Source organism: Merops nubicus, unplaced genomic scaffold (genome assembly GCF_000691845.1).
Source record: "Merops nubicus isolate BGI_N331 unplaced genomic scaffold, ASM69184v1 scaffold50747, whole genome shotgun sequence".
In the NCBI taxonomy this organism is placed as follows: Eukaryota; Metazoa; Chordata; class Aves; order Coraciiformes; family Meropidae; genus Merops; species Merops nubicus.
This window is the reverse complement of record NW_008620597.1, coordinates 1-23,771: the sequence shown is the minus strand read 5'-3', so window position 1 is coordinate 23,771 and position 23,771 is coordinate 1. Positions and strand designations below refer to the sequence as shown.

General features: G+C 37.6%; 1 protein-coding gene across 1 annotated transcript; it reads right to left on the bottom strand.

Moving 5' to 3' along the window:
* Window positions 1-6,489: 6,489 nt before the first annotated feature.
* Window positions 6,490-20,498, bottom strand: EMB (embigin). Its single transcript, XM_008944150.1, has 9 exons — window positions 20,468-20,498; window positions 18,265-18,354; window positions 17,856-17,945; window positions 15,495-15,669; window positions 14,286-14,374; window positions 10,706-10,833; window positions 9,277-9,559; window positions 8,473-8,506; window positions 6,490-6,547 (listed from the first exon to the last, which is right to left on the bottom strand). The coding sequence occupies exons 1-9, from the start codon at window positions 20,496-20,498 to the stop codon at window positions 6,490-6,492; spliced, it is 978 nt and encodes a 325-aa protein (XP_008942398.1).
* Window positions 20,499-23,771: the final 3,273 nt, after the last annotated feature.

Sequence of the window (23,771 nt, the reverse complement as noted above, 5' to 3'; positions counted from 1 at the left end):
CCCCCTTGACGTTGCGTGGTAGCCTCGCTCGAGACGGCAAAGATTGACAGGAGAAAGGTGGAGACTGCCAGGAGTCCATGGGACAGAGGAGGAGCAAAGTGCATCACCTGGCATAAAAGATGGATCCTTAGCAACCAAACTTGGGAAGCTTTCCCCACCGAGGATCACGACGATCAGAAGGACCATAGGGACGCCTTGGACCTGTGGTGGTAGCTATTACTCTCTTTCCCCTCTTTACGTTACCTTTCCTGTCACACATTTACCTGTCGTGCGCCGCTGTACGGGCACACAATAAAGTCTCACTGCTTGATTGAAGTAAAAATTCCCAGTTGAATTTTCTTTTGCACTCTGAGATCACAGTAAACGAACCATCACACACCCGGCAAGTTGAGCCGACCGTGACATCTATGTATTTTCCTTTACGGTTTTCAGAAGCATGCATGCATTTTGAAAAGTCTATATCCATCAACAGAAAAAAAAAAAAACAGGTGATTCCTCTCTTTTGGAAGAACTCCTAGCTTTACTTCTCTGCTATTACTCTTTTCTACTACTGGTAGCAGTTAGCTTTAGTCTTTGATATTTGAGTGGTACTTCTGCACAAGAAATGACAAGTGGCAGAGCTTCAGCTAACGGTACTCTATCCTCTTCCAAAGGTCTGCCTGCCTATCTTACTATCCAGTGCTGGGGGGAAACCAGATGGTCACAACTCCAAAGGGAGACTGAACACACTCTTGCTGCTCTGCAGTTTAACTATTTAATACCGCTGGAATCATTCAGGCAAAAACAGGGCAATAGACATGAGTGAGATGTGTTACTTAACACAGCAGAGGCAGCATTAATATGTACTAAGAGAATGTCGGATTATGTCTGTTTGTGATCTTAGTAGAAAGTGACCTTATGAAACATCCCTTAGGTCTCCTCTGAAACAATAGGGAGGAGAAATGAGTATGTTTCAATTTGCAAGCCCAGTGCAGAGATTTGTCTTTGTAGGAATATTAACATTAAATGTTTTTATACCTTGAGCTACATAAAAAATTAACAGTGTCTTATAGGCTGATTTACTCTGCTTAACTCCAGATTCCATTAAGGCTCTTATTTTCTACTGGAAAATAAACTTTCCCAATGGAAGGATTTTACCACTTTTTAACAGAGCAACCAAATGAGAAGGGATGAATCTAGGCCAGATGCATTTAGCAACAAATTACCTGAACATCATTTTATCTTTGGCAATTTTTGCCTAGAAGGTTATAGACATGAGTCAAGACAGTTTGGTACTCAAGGAAATGAGCAGTTTTGGCCTAAAATACAAAGTGGATATAGCCCATACTGTGGGTATGGACACAAAACCAAAAAGAGTCTGATTTTGTTTCTGCAAGATACCAAGCATAAATACACTCTCCACTTTACAGATTCTTCATGGTTAAATTTATTGCAATTCTTTGTAAGTACAGTATTATCAGTTCACACTACTCATAACTACTCTCCTAGTTATTTCATATGCAACCATACAGAGGCTATCCCATTTTCTGTATACATCTTACTGCTCAAGCAGAACAATAAAACAGTTGAATGAGCACGAAGTATAAAATGAGAATGTAAAATAAGGCAAGCATGATAAAAGCATTAGGCTTAGTAGGCTTTCACTAGAAAAACAGACTTTTCTGTCAAGTTTCCTTGGAAACTTTTAACAAACATATTGCAAAAGAGAAAAATGAACTTAACTATGGTAAACAAATTCCTTCCTTCAAGGCACTGTTGCATAATCTACAATGTCAATTTGAAAATAATTCAGGAAGTCAGTTGATAGAAATATTAACAAGTAAGAATAAAAAAAATCTTCAGTTAAATAAAAGGCTGAGTGGAAAACCAAGTTAGATTAAGCTTCTGTATGGAAGAAAAAATTTTGTCTAAGACAGCAATCATTCCAAATCTAAGTCTTATGAAATGAAACTACAAAATTAACTTTGTTATGAACTGCAAATTGAGATGTCCCAGAAGTTTTAGTAACAAGTTGTAAAGTTTGGAATTTGGTTTTTTTCCGTACAGAATTGTTTAGTGTATTATATATGCATGTTCTGGCATTAAAGTAACAAGAATGCAAAACTCTTTAAAACCAGTGAAGAGAAAATATTTCAAGGATATAACTTCCACTTCTCATATCAAATGGCTTTGTGTTTTCACCTGTGCAAGTGCTTAGCAATGGCAGATTGTTTTCAGTCACTGTACAGAACTTGCTTCACAAATACTCTGAATGGCACAGCTAAAAAAAAAAATGTTTTCTTTTACAGATCTGCAGTCTTTATCTTCCCTGTACATATTAATTGCAAGTCACCTGAGCTCCTCCTGTCTCTTCTACAGGACCCCTGTGGAATACCTCAAGGTCCATCCCATGTCCCTACAACCATTCTCAACTAGTTTCTTCCTCACTCATTTCCCCTCCCTATTTTTGAGGAGCTCCCAGCTAGAACTGCAGCATGTGGCTAATTGGGGTCAGCCTGCATGTGCTGGGTAGCTCAACACCTGGAGTACCACTCAACTAAAAAACCCTTTACACTGAAGACACCAAACAGTTTCTAATTTTAATTGTTCAGCAATCAGTGTTCAAGTTTTGAGGGTGAACTTAAAGGCAGAATATAAATCTCATTTTTCTTTGGCCAAAAAATAGAGGCACATGGATGCTAACTTCAGTATCAAAATCAGTACTGATGGGTTCTCCCTCTCTTCAAGATTGTGCATGTCAGGTGACCTGTACCTAGACAATTATCTCACCCCACCCTTGGGTAATTCTTAGGTCTCCACCCTCAAGAAATATTCATGCAGTTCTATCTGAGCTTACAGTTGGAAACTCTTCTAATAACTGTCAATCTTCACTAGGAATCTGGCCTCACAGCTGCTTGTGTCTACTTGGGATCTGTGGAAAGGAAGTATTTCCAGTGACTGGTTTGAAGCATTAAGAAACAGTCCTTCAGGATTCTTTTGCAAGCATTAATAGTTTCCTCTAAGAAATGGATAAAGCTTTTGTTGGTAAAGAAACCAGTAACATTACTTCTTGCAAGAGGTGATAAGTCAGTTATTACAGATGAATGTTTGACATTCAAACTAATTTTGTGGATCCTTACACTTGGCGCTAACTGCTGTTGAAAGAAAATATCTGCAGAATTGTTTTGGCTCTCATTTGACATAGCTTTGCTTGAATGAGGTAAAAAAAAAAAAAATTGTTGGCAATAGGGTTTGGGGGTTGTTTTCTTTCTAAGGTTGCAAATTTTTATTCTGTTGAAGGCTGTGTTTGCATAGTAAGACAACTGCAGAAGGAATGTTTTGAACATACATACCATGTATTTATCATAAAATACACTTTTCTAGGTTTCCAGAGCTTCCTAGAGAATACCTAGACAAAGAAGTTATGTTTGAAGATATGACCATTAATTACACCATTTATTAAATAATTATAATTTAGTAGTATTATTCCTCTCTGCAAAGGAACCAAAGAAGGTTTGAACCTAGGCAGACATGAAGAATAAAACCACTTCAGACAAAAAAAAAAAACAAAACACACTACCTGCCAACCTAAAAATAAACATCAAACCCCTTTGCAGACATGACAAGCAGAACAGGCTAGAGGCAAGTTAAGACAAGAACTTACAGCAGCCAATTTGATCAAATTCTTACAGTCCTGGTAGCAGGAACACATACCATAGATCTAAAAATCCATGCTTAGTCCATGTTCTCTGGTTCAGCGCAGCCATTTTTTGCTAACACTAAAAAAAGTATTATGCAGTTTGCCTATGTTGGCCAAGACTTCACACCACAATTTCAGGATCATAGAGGAATGTGCAGTTAAGGTAGAAAGAAGTTATCATTTCTGATTAAGTGGTGGGCTTTTTTTTTCCAGCTAGATCCTAGCCTCTTTTTGTTGCAAAATATTAATTCTGCTTTATTCAAAATCTAATTCTTAAATCTATAAAGAAAGCTTATTTTTTTACTATTGCATTTCCTATGAAAATAATATTTTCTACCACAACAGTTTTGAATATAGAGAAGTCTTTTTAAACTGCAAACATTTCCTTGCTACAACAAAAATGTTGTTATTTCAATGATAAATTCATATAAAAATCTGTAAAAGCATTCTGGTTTTTATAGTGCATAGAAACTCCAAGGTAAAATACAATAAATGTATCTTAGCAAGGGAAATCTGTATCAGTGTTCAGCCCTTACAGTCAATCACTTAAGGCTTATATGCTTCCCACTGTTGATTTGGACTAACTTGGAGCTGTCAAAGCTGCAAAATAAACTATGAAAACCTAATAAAGCATAGATCAGACTGGATTTTATCCAACATCCTCCAACAAAATTGTCAATTCTAGGTTGTGATATTTTCAAACCCAGAGAACAATAAAGTAGAAAAAATAGGATGTATTGCAAGAACCATACAGGCGTACTTGTGAAATTTCTGTGTAAACAATTATCACAAAACTGGCTTTGCAGCTGTCAGATCCTGCAGTAATTTGTGCAAATAAGGAATTTTTTCAGTTATATTCTGACATGGTACTGTATCCCCTTTGTTTCTCAACTGTTCTGAAATACTGCTGGAATACCTGATCTCTACAGTATCTCTTCAGCCTATTTAGAATTACATTATAGCAGCACAGACATCAGGCAGGACATCTTAAAAATTAATATCTTAAGTATTCAGAATATACATCGTTCTCATTTAAATGAAGCTAAAAAAGTTAGAATGAAGACATTTTACTGTTCAGAGGGAACTGCAAAACCATTAATGTTTCATTTAAATCATGATAAATATTTCCCTTTGACCACTTCTTTGGTTAAAGTAGCTGTGTCACATTTGCTTCATCTGCCAGCAAAAGGCATTTTCTTTGGTGGAAATACTTTTTTTGATCTTAAAAGTCCAGTTTTATAACACTTAAATAACAGGCCTACTCTATATTACTTACATCCTATATTCAGTGAATGCAAGGCTAGTTCCAGTTTAGCACAAAAATCAGTTTAGTTATAAACCAGGAGGTCTGATCATGTAAAAACTGCCTTTCAGCACTGAAGCAACAAACAGTGTTACCAACAGCAAAGGTCTAAATGCAGTATATCAGAATACTTTATCATCTGTATAAAATGAGCAGTTTTGCAGCTATTTTAAGCGCATCTTATTTCTTGTAAGTGTAGAGTTTAGTTTGAGCAGAGCAGATGTTTAAAATGCATGGCTGCATACATCTTCTGTAGCTTTGTGATGATTTCCACTTCTGTTGGCTTAAATATCCTGAACTGAAAAAGAATAAACACATTTTCTTATAACTGAATATTTTGCTGCTTACTATTTTCCTGTATTTGTTTGAAAGTGAACTTCATTCCAGTATATATTTCACAATTTTTTTCAATGGTGCAATTTGCAAATCCAAATCCTTAGTGAGTCACTGAGTGTCATGGGCCAAAAGGACTTTACAAGAATGGGACCTTAGATCTCATATAGGGTAAATCCTTAGGACCCTAACTCACAGAAATCAACAGGTACAATAATGTGCAGGAAAGAGGAGACAATATACTCTTCAAAAATATTTGTTCATGATTGTTCTCTGATTTGTTACCCTTTATATGAATTTTACCTGACACTTCTCTGTTCTTTAAAACAGAAGGGTCTGGAAACAATCTTCCTTTAGGTAGATGGTGTGTGATGAGTAAGATCAGTTCCAGCAGTGACAAGAGTGCAAAGTCACTCACAGCTCTCAACTTGAGATGCAGAATGGGAATAAGGGGAAATAGCCAGAGTGTGTAGGATTGGTCCTCAGACAGACCACCCTCTGACAATCATTTCCAATAAATGTAAGTAGAAGCAGCCCATAATTAGACTGTAAAGAGGGCAGAGAATGCAGGGAAGTTCAAGATATAACTTCTGCAGGGCTACATATCCCCCTCTTCCTTCTTCTGTCACTTATCCTTTCATTCACCATCTATTAAGCTCTCTTTCCTTTCCTAGACTACTACAATCCCTCGTCTCCTATCTCTGGTGCTGTCACATTCCCTACTTGCTATTACACTTGCACACTTCCTCCACAAGCTTACTTGACACCCAAAAGTGTGAAAAGCCTGAAAGAGCAGGATTTGGGACGTATCAGTGGTTCTCGTGCATGTCTGCACCTACCCTGGCACTGGCAGAAATGTTTCATGATCAGGAGCCAAGTGATTAAGGTGGTAAAACTGGGTCCTATTTTCATGACTGCACAGGTGAACAGAACTATGAAACCACAATGATGACGGCAACATCAATGATTCAAAAGGTTCTGGGCAAACTTTCTTGCTGATATTACATCATGAATGGCTATGCATTTGTTTCTATAAACAACAGTTCTATTATGTTCCCACATTTGAAAAAAAAAAAAAAGACTGGGAAGGCACAGTAGATTTCCTTGTCTATATGCTGCTCAAGAGAAAAGTAAACTCTAGGCTGTTTTGACACTTACCTTTTTAGAAACCAAATTAGACTTTTCTGTGCCTAGCACTACTGTTTTCCAGACCGTTGCTTTCTTCTGATTTACTGTAAGAAAGAGAATAAATTCCAAAACTCAACATTTAAGTTTAGCATGAGCACTGTCCTTCCAGTCCCACAATCCAGTCAGAGTACCTTTAATGTGTATTTGATTTTCTCTTTTAGCACATGAAGTTATAAGAAAAGAAGATTAAATTAAATTTAAGCAACTAAAGCACTAGCTCTTGAAGCCTTTCAGACAAGTAGTAAAAGCTTAGATCAGTCCCCCTCAAAAAAATCCCACGAAGTTCTGGGCAGAAGTTACAGCAGTATTCCAATAAATGATTGATGTACTGTAATTATATTAAAATTCTTTACACTGTATGAGAAGTGTATGCTCAAATAAACAAGCAATATACAGCTCAACATGTCAGAACATGGGCTGAAATAGTCATATGATTGGTCCTTCTGGAGTATCTACAAACTATATGGTACTGGTCACAATCAAGACTTGAATTAAGTTCTCCAGCTAAAAAAAAAAGTTCTGTTTTTTCTGAATCACTAGCCTTCCACCTAACACACTGTTGGATGTGACATTTTGTATTATAGCCTCATCTGCTAAGTTCAGTTGTATATTAGTCATCACTTGAACTAACAGAGAAGAAAAGTTCCTATGGAGCCATTCTCTCTGGTACACAAATCTATCATCTAAACAGCCAGTAGTTGAAATAACATTCAGTTATTAAAATCAGGTAAGAAGTATACAGTTTAATAGATTTCCTTACATGACTTATCTAAGATAGAACACCAAAGATCAAGCAGCTGATCAAAACCACATCCCATCAAGCATGAAAACATTTTCGCACACTATGCTACATTGCATTCCTACTAGAATACAGTTTCAGCATGTTTATGGGAAGCATGGCTGTGCAACAAGGGCAATTACTCAATTTTCAACCCAAGATAACTCCCCAAACACTCAGCAGAATAATAGCATAATATATTCCCAAGACATAACCCCACTATATAGTATAATTGAATCACAGCTTTAAAGCTGTTTAGATAAGGGAAAAAGCACTAAAATATATTTTCAGCTAACACTGGAAAAAGAAATGGGAAAGTGAACACAGAAGGAAACAAGGTCACTGCAGACAGAAATTCAAAAAGGGAAAGACAGTGCTACTCAGAGTACAAAAAACGAGGATAAACATAGGAGGAGAGAAGGGACTGAGGGGGAGAAGCTGGAGCACATTGGGAAAATCTGAAAAGAGAATCTGCCAGGCTTCATTTTAAAAAAAAAGGAAAGTTAGATCAAATGAACTGACTTAGCGTCAGAAGGATGGGCAGAGTGAGACAAGCATTGGTTATTTTAGCAAGCAAGCCTTCAGAAATGCATTATCCTAAGGAGGTGGGGAGTCAGCACAGAAGCACCAACCCTAAAGCAGCAAAACAGCAACAGGAGTGCCTGCACCTGCTCCTTTGGCTCCAGTAGTGCAGCTGTTCCTGTGCCCAAGAAGCCCAAGCCAGCAGCACACTGGAGTTACCACTAAAGTGGTCAAAAACATGAGCTCCTAAGACTCCATCAGCTAGAGGCTTACCTAGAAGAGTAAGGGCTTTGACCATATTCAGGTGAGAGGAATATATGTTAATATGGACAACTAAAATACATGAGGAAAATTTCAAAGCCTCTTTTGAAAAATTTTCACTGATAGTGATTTTCCTCCATTATAGCCTCTCATAATGAGTTTATAATGAGGACACATGGTGCTCTAACAAAAAAAGTGAAATATCTTCCAAACACTGAAACCAACTGCCAGGTAGAAAATAGCATTCTGCACACTCTGGAATTAGGAAGTCTTAAGGAAAGTAATAAGCTGTACTTTCACATTCACCATTAAGCCTTACCAGATGGGTCAACAAGGTATAATTTTATAAAGCACTATAATAAGCAAAAAAGCAAGCATTTATCTCTAGTATACAAATTTTTTACTTACAGTTGCTCAACTTGGTCTAATTCTTTTTCATCTTCTGCATAACAGAAAAGGGATTATATAAGGTCTCTATTTAACAAACACTAAGTTTTGTTTAATTGTTTGGATTAGAGTAAATAATGCAAACATTTTTCATTGTATTAGTTTTCTTAAATTTGTAATTCAAATCATCTTGTTCCTCTGTTCAATGGAATTACCTGCATATTGGTCAAAAAGCTCACTTCTACCAATCTTATTTTAATATATATCAGGTTATATAATATACACATATGTATAAGCTAAAAGACAATACATCTATGAATACGTGTATAATATAGACATACACAGATTTTATATACCTAGTTCCTTTTCATCTTTCACATCTAGTTTGGTTTACCCTCACCTATGTGTGCCTTAGGTTCAGCAACAGTGAGTTCTGTCTTAATACATTTCCTTCTTACTCAATTTCTTGACAGAAATTTATGCCATGAAGACTGTTCACAGTTGCTTCCATTCCTAAGCACTCCCAAAAGAAGTATACCTCTAAATTCCTTTGTCATGTAAGGTAAAAAAAAAAAATAAGGACTGTATAAAACCATTTATGGAAAGTATTGCTTATAGAAATCACTTTGTACGTGAGTTCAGGACTCCTGGGAGAGATTTAATCTAAGATAGTGCAGTGTCCTAGGAGAATGTATTTTTATCATAAAAAAAGAGATAGGAAAATCACACTGAAGTTCATAAATGAAGTGCAATGGGTCTGTCATACCTTTCTAACTTTGGCCACAATTTCAATGTCAAGCTAGAAAATACTAATAAAAGACTTACCTGCACATTTCTCTTCCCTTTTTGTATATAGCTCATAGAGGAAAATGATAGTTACTAAAATAATAGCTTCAGCCATAATGGCTAGAAAGGGTTTGAGAGGCACCAGAAGAGACAAAACCTTGAGCTTCAGCTTTCCTACACTTTTCCCTAACTCAAAAGCAGCTTCACACCAATATACACCATCATCTTCCTTGGTGATCTTCAATATCTTCAGATGGGTTACATTGGCAGATATGGTATTAATGACATACTTGTCTGCCAGCAAAGAGCCATTAATGGCAATCTGAAAATAAAAAAAAAATACAAGCCTTATTAATGCAAAGATAGTGTTTAATCAAATTATCCTATAAACACAACTCTAAACAAAGATGTTAAATGAGTTAAGAAAAAGTGGCATTTGCGAAGTATGTTTAGTCCACCTCTAAGGGAAGGATTTATCTCAGCTGCCGCCCTGGTTCCCTTTACATTCAGCGCAAGAAGATAGGCACTTTCAGTAAGCAAGCTGTCTGACCTGATTTAGTCTCAGATCAGATGAAAGGTACCCTTGACTACTGAATCTCCACTGACAAGGCAGCCTCATGTGTCAGGATCTAGTGTCCAGGTTTCACCATGGCACAAAGCACACCCTTTCAAGCAAGCTGAACTGGAAATGCTGCTGAACTGGAAAATATGGTGATAGTCTCATAAGTCAGTGCTACTCTCAGCAGTCTAAAGGAGACAGGGCTATTCACCTCCTGTCAGTTGACAGTGCTTTCCCTAGAAAAGGGCTAGAACTAAGTGGTTTTGCTTCCAAGGTTAAGGGGGATCCTGAAAGGTGGGTGTGTGAAGGACACTGCTGAGCAAGATTTTTTTCCTCACAATGTTTAAGGCAAGAGCTGAAGCAAGGAGAGATTTCATCTCACTGAGAATCAAGTGGCACAACAGTCTCCACCACAGGATGGCTTCCTTCAGGTCCAGTCCCATAAGAGGTCATACTATCTGGGAAATCCAGAATATAACTGTCCCTGGAGGAGAAGGAACACACTCCTGTTCTCCCTCCAGTCTCCAATACCTTATGTGTCTTTAACGGCATGTCCTGCCAGGATCAGACTCTTTTGGTATCAAGTAGTAAGATCGGAGCAATATAACCACATAATAAAAACAGTATCTGAAGTCTAGTCTGATATACTTTACATCCCAGATAGGATAAAGCACAGCAAGGACTTTTTTTTGAAAAGAAACATTAAACAAATCAGAGCAAAACCTACATTCCTCCTGTAACAATGAATCCTTAAAGTTACTGTAAATCTCTGTGTATGGAAAAAGTCTGATACTTTTAAGTAGAAATGCAGCTTGCATACCCTACAATAAGAAATCACCATTCTTTACAAAGTGTCTGTACTCGAGCTTTGCCACAATGTTTTGCTTGGCCAACAGATGGAAACCTTACCTGTTCACTTCCATTGGTCATGTACCAGGTCCAGGCAATGGGAGTATAGCCAGGACTTTTACAGATCATTACAATGATGTCCCCTTCATAACTGATTATGGGTTTTTCTTTTCCTTCAACTTTTGGTACTAAGAACAAGTAGGAAAAAGTTAATCAAGTGAGAGCTACAGGTTTTAATTATAGTATTACAAAAAGTTAAAATATATTTAGGTATTAACTTATAGTAGTTTAGTCACTTTCCCTTAAAAACCACAGATGATTCTATCATTTATGACATGACATAAACAGTCATTTCAAGGTAATATTCCATATGCAGAATTTGTGCAGAAGTCTACAGGAATCCTGTTCTCAGTAACAGTATGATCTTAAAAGTTTCCACTTACTACTGAAAACCAAGTGATAATCAGATGGATTTCTATCTTTGCCCATTTCCTCTTTTCACTCCTTGACAGCTGCGAGCTACCCGCTTCAGTTCTAGTACACTAATTTCTCTGCAGCATCACTCAATCTGAAACGCTGATAGAATCCTATTCCAGCCATAATGCTACCACGAAATGGTATATGGCAAGTTGTCTTAATTACAAAAAAAGTTCTCTGCATGCACAGAACTGCAGATTGATGGACCTTTGTACTTACAAACATTTTCTGAGCTAAAGCAATAACTTTTAGGTCCATGCCAATAAAAAGGACTTTTGTTCCAATCTTGCTAAGAACAGAAGAAACATATCAGGCCATAAGAAACAAATCAGTTTATAACTTCAGAGCTACTTGTCTCAGCCATTATAACTGCAGATGCCCCACAGCTTTCCAAAAGCAAAAGCCTAAAAAAGGCTGTTGAATGTAGCAAGGCATCCCACAGATATAGATAGAGCTGAGCAAATATATCGTGCCAAAGTATTTCCCCTTCCCCCTTCTTTCCCTCTTTACTAGAATGTTTGTCAGTCTGTTTCTCAGATACATTCATTTTAAGTTTTACTTCATGTTTCTTTGGTCTATCTTGTCAGTACAGATCCAGTACATCTTTTAAATTGTATCAGTCACACTAGATTGTATCAGTCACACTAGATTGAACACACCAAGAATTTGCTTTCACCAGCTGTCATTGAACAACTTGGTATAAAGTAAGATAGTTCTTGTTCCCTCCATTTCTTGACTGGCTGAGCACAAACTAATTGCCCTGAAAAGCTGATTTCTCATGAGTATTCAAACTTAAATTTCCATTGCAGAAATACATATGTAATCAATTTGTTAATAAGAAAACTGCTTACAGCCTCAGAGTTTGCTGTAGCACATCAATCCAGCCTCACTGCTAGTGAATTCTTTCATGTCATATGTTTTCTATTAATCATTAAATGTAGTGGCAGAATATCATCACTGCTGTCACTAAAAGGGACAAGTTTATGAATAAATGCTGCCACCTCTTTTGCAATTTAAAGATTAAAAAAACGTATTGGGAAAAAAAGAATGAGACATGAAAACAAAAATATCCTTAAGCTCAGCACAACAGGTTTACATGAAAGTCAAAGGATTTAGCTACAGGTCTACCAGAAATACATGACCATATTGGCCATGATTAAAGACATGAATATTCATCGTAAGTTCTGGGATCTGGCTCTAGCAGAAGAGTTAATCCTTGAATGCAAGCAAGAAATATGCTTTGTCCCAGGTATTTTTGCAAGTAGATCACACAGGATTTGGTCATAAGACACTGCTGCTGCACAGAAAAAAAAAAAAAAACACACACAAAATACTGCTGAAGAGATGAACAGATAGGTGACCACACAAGCATTTATACCAGTGAGATTTCCACACTGATTAAAGACCAGTAGTTTCATAGTGCATGTATCTAGACAGCTGATTAAGTATCCCTGAACAAAGGGCAAACACAAATCAATGTATTCGTAAGATGAGTCTTTAATATAGTTATTAAAACACTTTATACCATTTAAAAATACCCACAAATGGTCTCTATATTTAATAATTTGAACTTCCTTTATGCATCTCTTATCTTGTGCAGACCTAGGTAAAAGCATAACTCCTTAAAACCTGTAGGGTTATTCCAAGGCAGGATGAGAGGGAAGGGGAAAGGGGTAATGCATCCAATAATGCTTAACTGCTTAGTGGAAAAGCTACTGCAAGTAGTTACAGCAGTGATGACTTTAGCTATTGAGTCTATACCAGCACATTACTCATCTTTCAGTTTAAGAATTGTCTCTGCATTATTGACTGGAAGATTCAAGGACTTCTCCTTCCCATTTCCTTCACTCTTGCATTAATCTCAAAATGTGTCAAGGCAGCACTTCTTATGGCATCAGAAGTGGCAGCACTCAACCATTGTGAAGCAATTCTCCCATCTTATAATACATCAACCAGTCCTATGCACTGTTCTGGAAAAGATGACTTCCCTGTTGAGTCATTCTGCCCTTACTGAAATAGTTACTGTGTACTTTCAAAAGAATAAGATGTCCTTAGACATCTTTAATCTACAACAGACTTGGGTAGCTATTCAACTAAGCCTTGCCAAAATGTTGACAAGAAAAATAGTCATTTTCAGAGATTAAAAGGTCTGAATAAAACACAATTTTGTCTTTTTTTTCCCAGTATTGCAGGCTAGTTGCCCCTGGCTGAATGCTTTTGGTTTCCTCAAGTGACTAGATATCCCACTGAACAAAGGCAGCTTGCAGCACTAGGAATTACTAGTTAGTTCAGGTGAGGTTAGGATAGTTATTTGAAGAGTTAAGTGTTTTTAGGAGCCTGCATTAAGGGAGAATCTTTCCTATATATGACAGTTTGTGGAGCTTTCACGGCTCCAATGCTTCCTTTTGTCTTTGCAAAATTTAGGTGGTGGGAACAGTGGATGAAAGAGTGCTCACTGGAGAAGAAGGTTCCCACCAGCTTCTATGTTTCATTTCTACATGTCTTCCATTCAACTGTATTTTGCCTATTACTGTCAGGGACAACAATATTGGAGAAGAGAATACAAAACAGAAGAAAGAGCACTGAAACTGCCCAACAAAGTACACTAACTTAATGTGAGTGCTGTTCTTATACAGAATAAAAGATGCACTAAACCAATAAATCAGTGTTTCAGGAACACAACTAAATTTGTGTTCAATCTGCCTCCATTCTGAAAAACCATTGCTCCTCTTGTCACATCAAATCTCTGGCCAAACTTTCAAGTCATTGGTTCTACTTTCTGAATAATTTATCTGAGACACCATCCTTTCCTACCATGCTCCAGAAAGTGATGTGAATTTAGTCCTGCCGTAGCAATGGAGAGGGAAAGGGAAATCAATTGCTGATTTAGGAAAAAAAAAAAAAAGTCTTATACGCTCTTTTGGTTGTTAACAAATTTTGTTAAAAAATGCTGTTAGGTTTTGCTTCAAATTTCTTCTTCCCTCCATGCTATAGAAATGCCTTTGATAGCAGTTCTCACTTACCTTGTCTACATTACCAACTGCTTATCAAATTAAGTTGCGATTTCCATACTATCCAGAAACCATATTAATACACAATTTCAGTGGTTAAGTGAAGCAAAATTTTAAATGTATTAAAATGAAATAAATTTAAAAACAGTTACCTTGTAAATGAAATGTAGCACTGATATCTTCTTTACCTTCCAGAATACAACTGTAACTTCCCATCTTACTGTTATCTGAGATCCACAATCTTAAAAAAAAGTTTCACCAATTTGCTTTTTGTTTGTATTTTCTTTCATCCTACAGCTATCAGGGATTGCTAATTAACATTCTAAAGAAACCAGCAGATATTAGTAGTGGAGCAAAGAACCTCAGAACATCTCTGAAAGACTGGGATATAGGTTAGCGCAGCTAGAAATAGCATGATATTTTTAAGAACACAGAAGCACAAGCACACCTGGAACATAAATACCATCTGCACCCTTGTTCTTCTCGGAAGGCTAAATACGTTTAAACAGCATGATCCACAGTTTACTAAATTAGACATGGTTTTAAAGAACTGGTATCTGATGAAGTCCAGGACCTTCTTGCTGACAAACAATACATTTCACAGGCACTTTGAAAAATATTTACATGGTTATGTTCATGTATATGGAGTAGCAGTTAAGTATCAGTACATTCTCATAAGATTTTCTATCATAGAAAAATTTTCTATCATAGAAAAATATATAGATTTTATTGATGTTAAGAAACCAAAGCTATACAGAAATCAGATGGAAACTACCTGGTTAAAATTAGCCCATTTACAGATTTTTAAAGTCCAATGGTAAATTGTATCAACTGAAGCAAGTTTTCTACAACATTTTTTTAATCTATATGGAGGCTCAAGAAGAGCTAAGAAAATCTTTAAAACAACCCAAGACATCTTTACTGCAAAGCTAAATTCTTCTCTCTCTCCTGCTAGTTATGAAGGAAAAGGAGTGGCCACCGATGCCTTTCAGACTTCTGCAAAGCAACAATGACATGGAAAAGAATGTGGAAAACTAAGTTGAGGTATTTTAGCAATCTCAGACTGAGATTATTACTTCATTTACTGAACAGAGTTACTGGACCTCAGAGAGGTGTGTACCTGTTGTTTTCTTGTCTTGAAGAAAACTTGTTCTCCAGCACTAGCAGAGGAGCAGCTCCTCCAGACTAGAGTTAACAGCAACCCTTCTCCTTCCCTGCAGCTTTAATATATGTCCATAATCAACATATTGATCACCATATTCTTCTCTCTTCTGATATATACATGATTAGTACTTGGCAGAGTATACGCATGTGATAATTCATTAAAAACTGCAAGTCAAACTGTAAAGAATGCTACTTACTGGATGCTCCAACTGTTTTCAGTTTTATTGACATGTCTGATTGTTTCATTTCCCCTCTTCCAAGTCACTTGGAGACTTTTTAAATTAGAGTATTCACTGTCCAATCTGCATGAAAGTTCAACTCCAGTTGCACTGTCCAAAGTGATATTTTTTTCCACGGAAGTACCAGAAACACCTAAAAGTTTTAAATATTGTTTATGAAAAACATACTACTTCATTCTGGGGGAATAAGAGATTCAAGGATTGTGTTTCACATATTCTGGATTACAGGTGGATATAGCATGCTACTGTTATACTTCCCAGGGTGGGAAAAAAAAAAAATTAGACAGCATTGGACAAATTTTCTTCAAGCCATAACCAAGTTACAATACACATCCATTACAAAATTACACTGTCACTCCATTCTGTAGATAAACTTCCTAGAGGGCTCTAATACAGACACATAGCTATTAATTTCACTGAAAGCAAGACAGACTTATGCTTCTACATAGTTTAACACAAACCAAAATACATTAAGTACTTGGCTGTCACCAGAGGGAACAATGTCTGCCCTGAGTTTGTACTTCCTTTCTGACTTCACATTTGATATTTAAAACAGGAGGATTTCTTGGGTTAAAAATATTAGTAAGTATATTAAAAGTTATATTAACCATATCAAAAAGAGACTTGTAAATAGCTATAAGCATGCAGGTTTTAGCCAGTTGCAGATTTTTTGAGATTATAGGTGATGTCCTGATGCTAGTGAAGTTGTCAATAAAATCCACAGCTAACACTCCTGGATCTGGCCTTTCATGCTACAGCTACTCAGCTTGAAACCAAACCATCTTCAAACTCAATTATGGCTAACTTTTCCGTCCTAGGAACATGCCAGTAGAATTAGAATGTGACAACATTCCACTACAGTAGAAAAGCCTGACACTTTGTTGCTTTTAAGCTCCAGGAACATAAAAATACTGTATCCAAAATGTAGCTTTCAACAGGAGGTATCTTCTCTGATCCATACAAAGTCTTTTATAAAAAACACCTCTTTGTAGCTATCAGTGACATTTTATTTTGTAACTGGCCTTTTCTTTCATGCCTTTTAGAAACAGCTGTGGTTAGTCCATCTGAATATTCCATGAAACTTTACTCCAGGCTTCACCCCAATTCTAGATCTACCCTGTAGTACTTGATGGTAAGGAAGTGCAACTGTATTTCACAGCTCAAATTCTGAGAGAAGCAGAAGTTTTAAGGTACAGCTCACTGACTTAGTAATTCAAGCCATACCTAAGAAGCAGCAATGTCTGGCTGAAGTTGAAGCACCAGATACTGCCATTAAATATTTGAACTTTATTGGGCCTGGCAGAGACACAGCCCACAGAACAGCATGCCCAGAACCCCAAGTCCAAGCCAAAATCCTACAGATCTGTTGAACTGCAGGTTAAACTTCAAGATGCAAAACCTCAGTATTTCATAGCAGAGCAAAGTCAGTTACTGCAACTCATTTATTAGTTACACTCAATAAATAAGCCAAGCATAACTCACTTTTTAGAGGTTGTTTATGATCAAAGTAACTTTACAAATTAAGTTGTTTTTACAGAAGCAGAAGTTGCACAGTCAGATTACTTACCCTGGCTAAAGCTAGAGTTTGTACCCTTTGAGATTATTTTTAAAATAATTGCACATTTTAAAATGAATGGAACATGAGAACTCCACGCTGTTGAAGATTAACCACTAGGCCTGGTATCTGGAGCATCTCTGTACCAAGAGTGCTTGTACCAGAACAAGAAATAGACAATACCTTAAGGTGCCTGCTGGAAGTAAACACAGCATAAATGCTGTGCAACTATATCCTTAAAACATCATACCAGTGCTTTGCAAAGGAGTACTAACTGTTCCCCTCCAATTGAGAGCAATTTCACTTAGATCAGTTTTTCCAGTCACCCAGGTAATTAGTTATAAATTATTATTTGGCAACAGAGAACATTACATCTACTTTAGGAAGAGGCTTATGTTGCTTTTTCTCCATGTTTTAACTCCTGTAATGCTGCAAAGTTGGAGACAGCATGTAAGCTTGTTAGGCAAGTGGAATCAAAAATGCAAAGAAATTGTCATTTTGTTTCAGGAAACAGATAACCACTAGTTAAAGCAACTAATAGCTTCAACAAAGTAAGACTCTCATTCTTCACTGCAAACTAGGTACTAGAACATTATACTCAGAGCAAGCATTCACCTTTTCTTTTACTGAGCTCATCACATGCCCACCATAAGCATCTTCATCAAGAAACTGCCTTCCCAGATACTTCTACAAGTCATAAAAAAAACCTGAGTAATCATATACATTCAGTATAACATAACTGGAAAAGAAAATAACATGCTCACCAGGTAGAAGTAGCTCATACTCCACAAAAGTGACGTTAGACACGTTCTCTTTGGTTGCCTGCTTGAACTCTTGCGTAGCAAGGTCTTGACCTAACAAGGTTGTGGGTGAAAGCAAAGTGGTAAGTTATGATCCTATAAAGGTAACCATACAGCAGTGCATCAATACAGTATTGCAATTGTTTCTTACAGTAATCTTAAGGGCAAAGGACCTTGCCAAGTGATAATTAGCATAGAGATCCTTTCATAAACCTTCTCTAGAGCAACAGCATTGTGTGGTTGTTGTTGTAGTAATTAAGACATTTTAGAAGACGGTTTGTAGCTTCAATATAACATTATTGTTGTGAATGTCAATCTAAAGAGGTCATAACTATAGAAGACATGTCTGTATAAAACATGTGACTGCTTTTACCAGGCGTAGATACATTGTGTCCAACTGTCAAATGATCTGAAGGACTCCTCTGGCTCTGCCAGTTGACAGTTTGTGTAGTTGTCATAGGCTCTGGAAGATGAAAAAAGCAAACATTTACAAAAAAAAATTAATTTTCTTTCAATTGGGCAATGAAGCAAAAGAAATAGCACTAAATGTTTTAAGCCGCATGTTTTACATGCTTGCAAAGTAATTTTATTGTCAGTTGTTTTATAATGCATTTCAGAAATATACAAACAGTAATGATGGATTGAATATGCCTAACCATACAGCATTATAGGATAAAACTCATTTTGTGGGAGGAAAAGGGCTTCATATCTGAAGTCCACAGATTGAAAAGGTTCTCACTCACAATTGGGAACACAGTAAACTGGGCTACTGCTTCAGTCTTCTGAGCAAAGCACTGGGTGGCAGAGTTGATCACTGTGCAGCAGAAGTAGTACCTCTGAAAGCCTACACCTTCTCATTATTAACTCCTCTTCACCTCCCAGTTTGGCATTTTATGCAATAAAAGTTCTTAAACACATGCTTCTGAGCCACAGGTGAGAGAATCTGGCTGTGATGAAGGAGCTCCATGCTAGTAGTTTGCATCTAAAGGAAGGCATGTGGCTTATGCTTGCTCAGAGACCAAGTTGCTGGCCCATTCCATGACACTGTTTTTCTTCATCAACACATCAGTTCACAATACAAGGAATGTTATGCCACAAGCAATCAGCTTATATCCTGGCTTGTTCCGTCTGTGCTTTCATACCACTCCTCATTCTTCAACCCTTTTATGTAAAAATAAACCTGTATACCAAGGTGGGTAATGCAGAAGAACAGAGCTTCAGGCGAGTTCATCTGGTGATTGTTGACAGTAGACTGCTGCGCATCCCAACTACTAGTCCAAAATAGCTTTCTAAGCAAAAAATTTACAGATCTGTCTCCTGGCACTAGAGAGTAAATCCTGTTCCTCTAGACAAAAGCACATGCAGGACTAGATGTTTGTCTGATGGAGAAACGAACTAGTCCAAGTGTTTACCCCTGACACAATAACTGAAGGTTGACAAGAGTTCTGAGAAATCTTTCTCCGTCTGTGTGTGGAAACACCTTGACAGCATGCCAAGAATGTCATGGATCACATGCGTTTGTCACTCTAGCACACACATCACCTTGTTTATTACTCAAATCCCTCAAGATGATACATTCAGAAGGCATTGGTGGCAGCTCATATGATAGTCGTCAATCCATAAAAAAAAAAATCTTAAAAATGTCTTGCACACAACTACAACCATCATACTAGCTTTCTTCTTCAATTCACATATCAAATGAGAGTAATCAGGTGAGGTCACATGAGGTAAAATAAAGTCTTTGTATAACATGTATGTGTGTACTTATGGAATGAGTTACTGAATCTATTTGCTGTGGCAACCCCGCTAGTTCTCTAGCACATTGTGCTAGAAAGTTCTGAAGATGAACGCCAGGTAAATAGCATTGTCTCCAATGACAAAACTAAAAATAGAATAACCTGCTAGAAGTTGCTTGAGTTCATGTATAAATATAACTTAGCCCATGTTTGATTTGCACTAATCAACATGAAGTTTGGTACAAAGCTGAATTCCTGCTTCTCTGATCTTTCTGGAGAAAGGAGACATGGAATCAACAATCATTGGTTTCTTTTCCTGACTGGATCTTCTCTTCTCCCTGTCAAAACCACAATCAAGGTCCAGAATACTGTGGAAAAAGTGTGGGGACAACAGAAGGGTTTTCACACATCCATAACTTAAAAACAGACAGGTGAAGATAGCAGGCACAGTAATGCAAGGGCATTATTATACACCCCACAAATTCAAGAGCGTAAGGTCAACTTCTCACATGAAAAATTATCCACTGTTAAGTGCTAGAACAGAACCTCCCACAGCAGTTCTTGTTTAGGAATTGTCCCTTCTCCAGAGTCATTACCATAAGGCAATAAGGGCAACAGATCATGCAGTTGGCAGATGGATAACTTTTTTGTCAGTCCTTGAGAGGCTTACAACACTTGCAGTGGCTTTAAAAGGCCTAAGTGATATTTATGTGTATTCCTTCCGAGAAGTCACAATCTTCTTTCAAAGGACTTCAGCATGAAAATGTAAACCCTGTGTGGTAACTTAGTACTACTAGAAAAAAGTATTTAGTTCTAGGTGTACATAAATAAAACAGTTACCAGGAGATGATTCATTAAGTCCAGCTTGCATCTTAGTCAGAGAGTTTGCCTTAGACTGACTGGTGTCTTGTGTTGTCATAGCTGGATCTAAAAAGAAAGCATCATTTAAAGAAATTTTATTCTCGCTCAGTTGAACCGAGTTAGACAAATCTAGCTCATTAAGAGAATTCAGATGGAACATACTTACCTCAGCCTACTAGCTCCATTTTATTCCTCCCAAGTTCTGAGAATATACAGCCAAAATTTTCAAGAATTACTTCTCATTAGTTCTTTAGCTTACTTTAGACAAGAAAAGATTAAAGAACAGAAGCAGAATTTATTTGACCTTCAATTTCTGTATACAGATCTTTCCTTGTAGTTAGCCTATAGTCAGGCAAAGCCATTCTTCAGAATATTCCAGCAGACAAAAAGATTCTATGACCTGTACTCCTGTCCTGTTTGTGAGCTTAGACCTCCACATCTTATGACACTGGCACTAGTTGATTATTTTTAAACACAGATTAACAGATTCACTAATAGAACAAGGACCTCATTACAACCTTACATGTCTACCCCATTTTGTGATGCAGCAAACAACCTCCTTTCCTTCTGTTATGACCTCAGTGAGCAAATCAAAAGGCATCTGTGTCCAATGTGGGTCTCACCAAGTAACACTAATTATTTGTTTTCCTTAATACCATTGCAAATCTCATTCTGCTCCTATACTACAGTTTTTGTAAGAGCCAGGCAAGATTCTAGGTTTTGCTTTATGACCTGGACTAGAGAAAAGACAGAAGGGGAAGAGGCAGAAGACTTGTTTAGTTGGAATGTTGCCATGTCACTCTTCTATTAAGAATTCAAGGTCTCCAGATGTTTCATAAAAATGGATAACTACACTCCTACCCCATTTCAGCACTATAGGCACAGATCACCTACAGACTCAACTGTCACCTCCAACACAGTTACTACAGATTACACCAGAATCACACCTAGTTTGAGCCATCTGTTTTCTCAGGTGGCCCATCATACTTCCACCAGTTTGGTTCAAGATTCAAACAAGATTATCAAAGGATATGATCTTAAAAAAAATTAAGTGTTAGTGGTTCTTAACAACAGACACTTAATTTTTCTTACTTTTCCACATAAGCCCACTGGTCCCTCCACCAAGTGTTCCCTCCTAGCCCTGCACCCAAGCAAAGAACTTACAAACCCTGCTCTGTCCAAGTATCTGCTGGCTCATGACCCAGTGCGTAAAAAGACTGAGTCTTATTCTCCAATTGACAGAGGTGCTAAGAGCAGGGAGAGTTACTATGCTTCTGATATTCATGGTAAGGTTGAAGAAAGGTCTATGAATTTTCATATCTGGAGGCATTCTACAGATGCCATGGATCACCTGACTGTCAGCTTAGTAGATGCCTCACCTGCACCATAATTAAAAGCCTCAAAGATGATAAATTTAGAAGGTACCAGTGCCAATCTGTACAGCCGCTCTGCTATCTCTCTGCAAGGAAAGCAGATAGCCTGCAACATGGTTTGCATACTAACGGGGGTCTCATCTTGGCTTTCTTACTCAATTCACATACAAATTGAAAAAAGGGAAAAAATTCACATGCAAAGCAGTCAAGTAGTATTATTTCTAGTCACCACTACTTCCACATCTTGGCTCCTACCTGTCCAATGTTATCCAGAGATAACATTGCACTGCTCTTTTCCTCCCATACACACCTGCTGAATAGCATCAGAGATCCAGATAACACTAATCATGCAGAGCTGGGTCATCAAGCCAGCCAGTGATATAAACAAGTCAAGTGGAATAACCTCCCAAACTACTGATTCACAGCTGCATGTCTTAGTCTATAATTGATTTAAATTAGACTTAATAAATAGCATTGTAGCTGCTGAGTTCATGTTGCCCTAATCTTTACTCAGGAAGGAGTAGGTGAGAGTATGAGGTCATTTTTTCTGCCTTACCTCTACTACCTACTGCAACTAATATTTGCAGAATAAAATGTGGATGTACCATACTTGTCATCACCAGAGCAATTACAGGCTTTAAAATCTATTTGCTCTCTTCTTCAGCCAGAAAAGCAGCTGATGAGGAAAAGGTTGGTATACAGTTTGGTCTAACATAACTGTTTGATGTAAATTAATTTAATATCAGTTTTACACTCTGTGCAAGCACACAAGCATTCAGTAGCATCTAAAACCAGCCACTGAACCTCATAGCATCCCTAGAAAAGGGAAAAAGCTTCACGGCAAGCTCTCCTGCAGCACCAGAGGAGCCACAGGAAGAACTTTCAAATGCCCTGATAGAAGCCCTTCCCTCAGGGCACACCACAAAAACCCAACCTGGAAGCAAGCCTGTAAAACACGAGGTTTATCCTCCGCTCATGCAACTCCTTGGTACCTTTAGGGACAGAAGTTGGGAGATGGAGTGGGTTTGCTTTTCGTAAAGGAATCTGGCAGCACATGCTGCCACTCAATTAAGCAACCACAACAGTAATCAAATGAAGTGGCAAACTCTGAAGAACAACATTGTGACACTTAAGTATTATCTTCAACTCGATACAGAATAAAAGTGACAGTTTAAATTTTTCAAAACAATTAACTAAACCTGACTGAAAGACAAGGAGTAACAGACTAATAAGAACTATCCTCAAGCTACTTATCTCAGAATAAAATCTGAGGCTTCCTGCGGTATCTACCTAAGCAGCTGCAGAAGGCTATGCAGCCCACCCCCCTGCAGCTCAGTCCTTGTGCATTACACGCTGAAAAAGCATCTAAACCACTGATGGCTGAAGTCACAGCAATAACATTCACAGGTACATTGGCAGAACTTTTGGCCTTGATAAGATATGATTCAGCAATCACATCTTGCACATCAAACATCAGTCTCATATTTCATTCCATTGCTATTCTGTCCAAGCCTGCAGTGCTTCAAAAACAGGAATCAGCACCAGAAAACCACTAGTTTTAGAACTAATTTCTTTTTTCCCTAGAAGGGGCTTGCCTGCTCATGAACTGCTGATATCCACTACAGAAGAATAGAGCCCAGAGGGCTCAAAGTCCCTCTTCCTTCGCAGATTTTAAGTGTCACATTTAAAAACACAATATAAAATCCTCCAAGGAACGCTCTTCACAGCTAGGCAGAATGATATTTCAGTAACACAATTTACTAGTTTGAGTTTTGTCAGGACTTAAGTAACACCTTACTCGATAGGGACAGGCAATAAAACACTACGCCTCGACCTCCAAGTCCCGCACCTGTGAGCGAATGTTACCCGCCCTCTGCGGTGCGGAAAGCGGGAGGCGGTGCTGGGCCAGC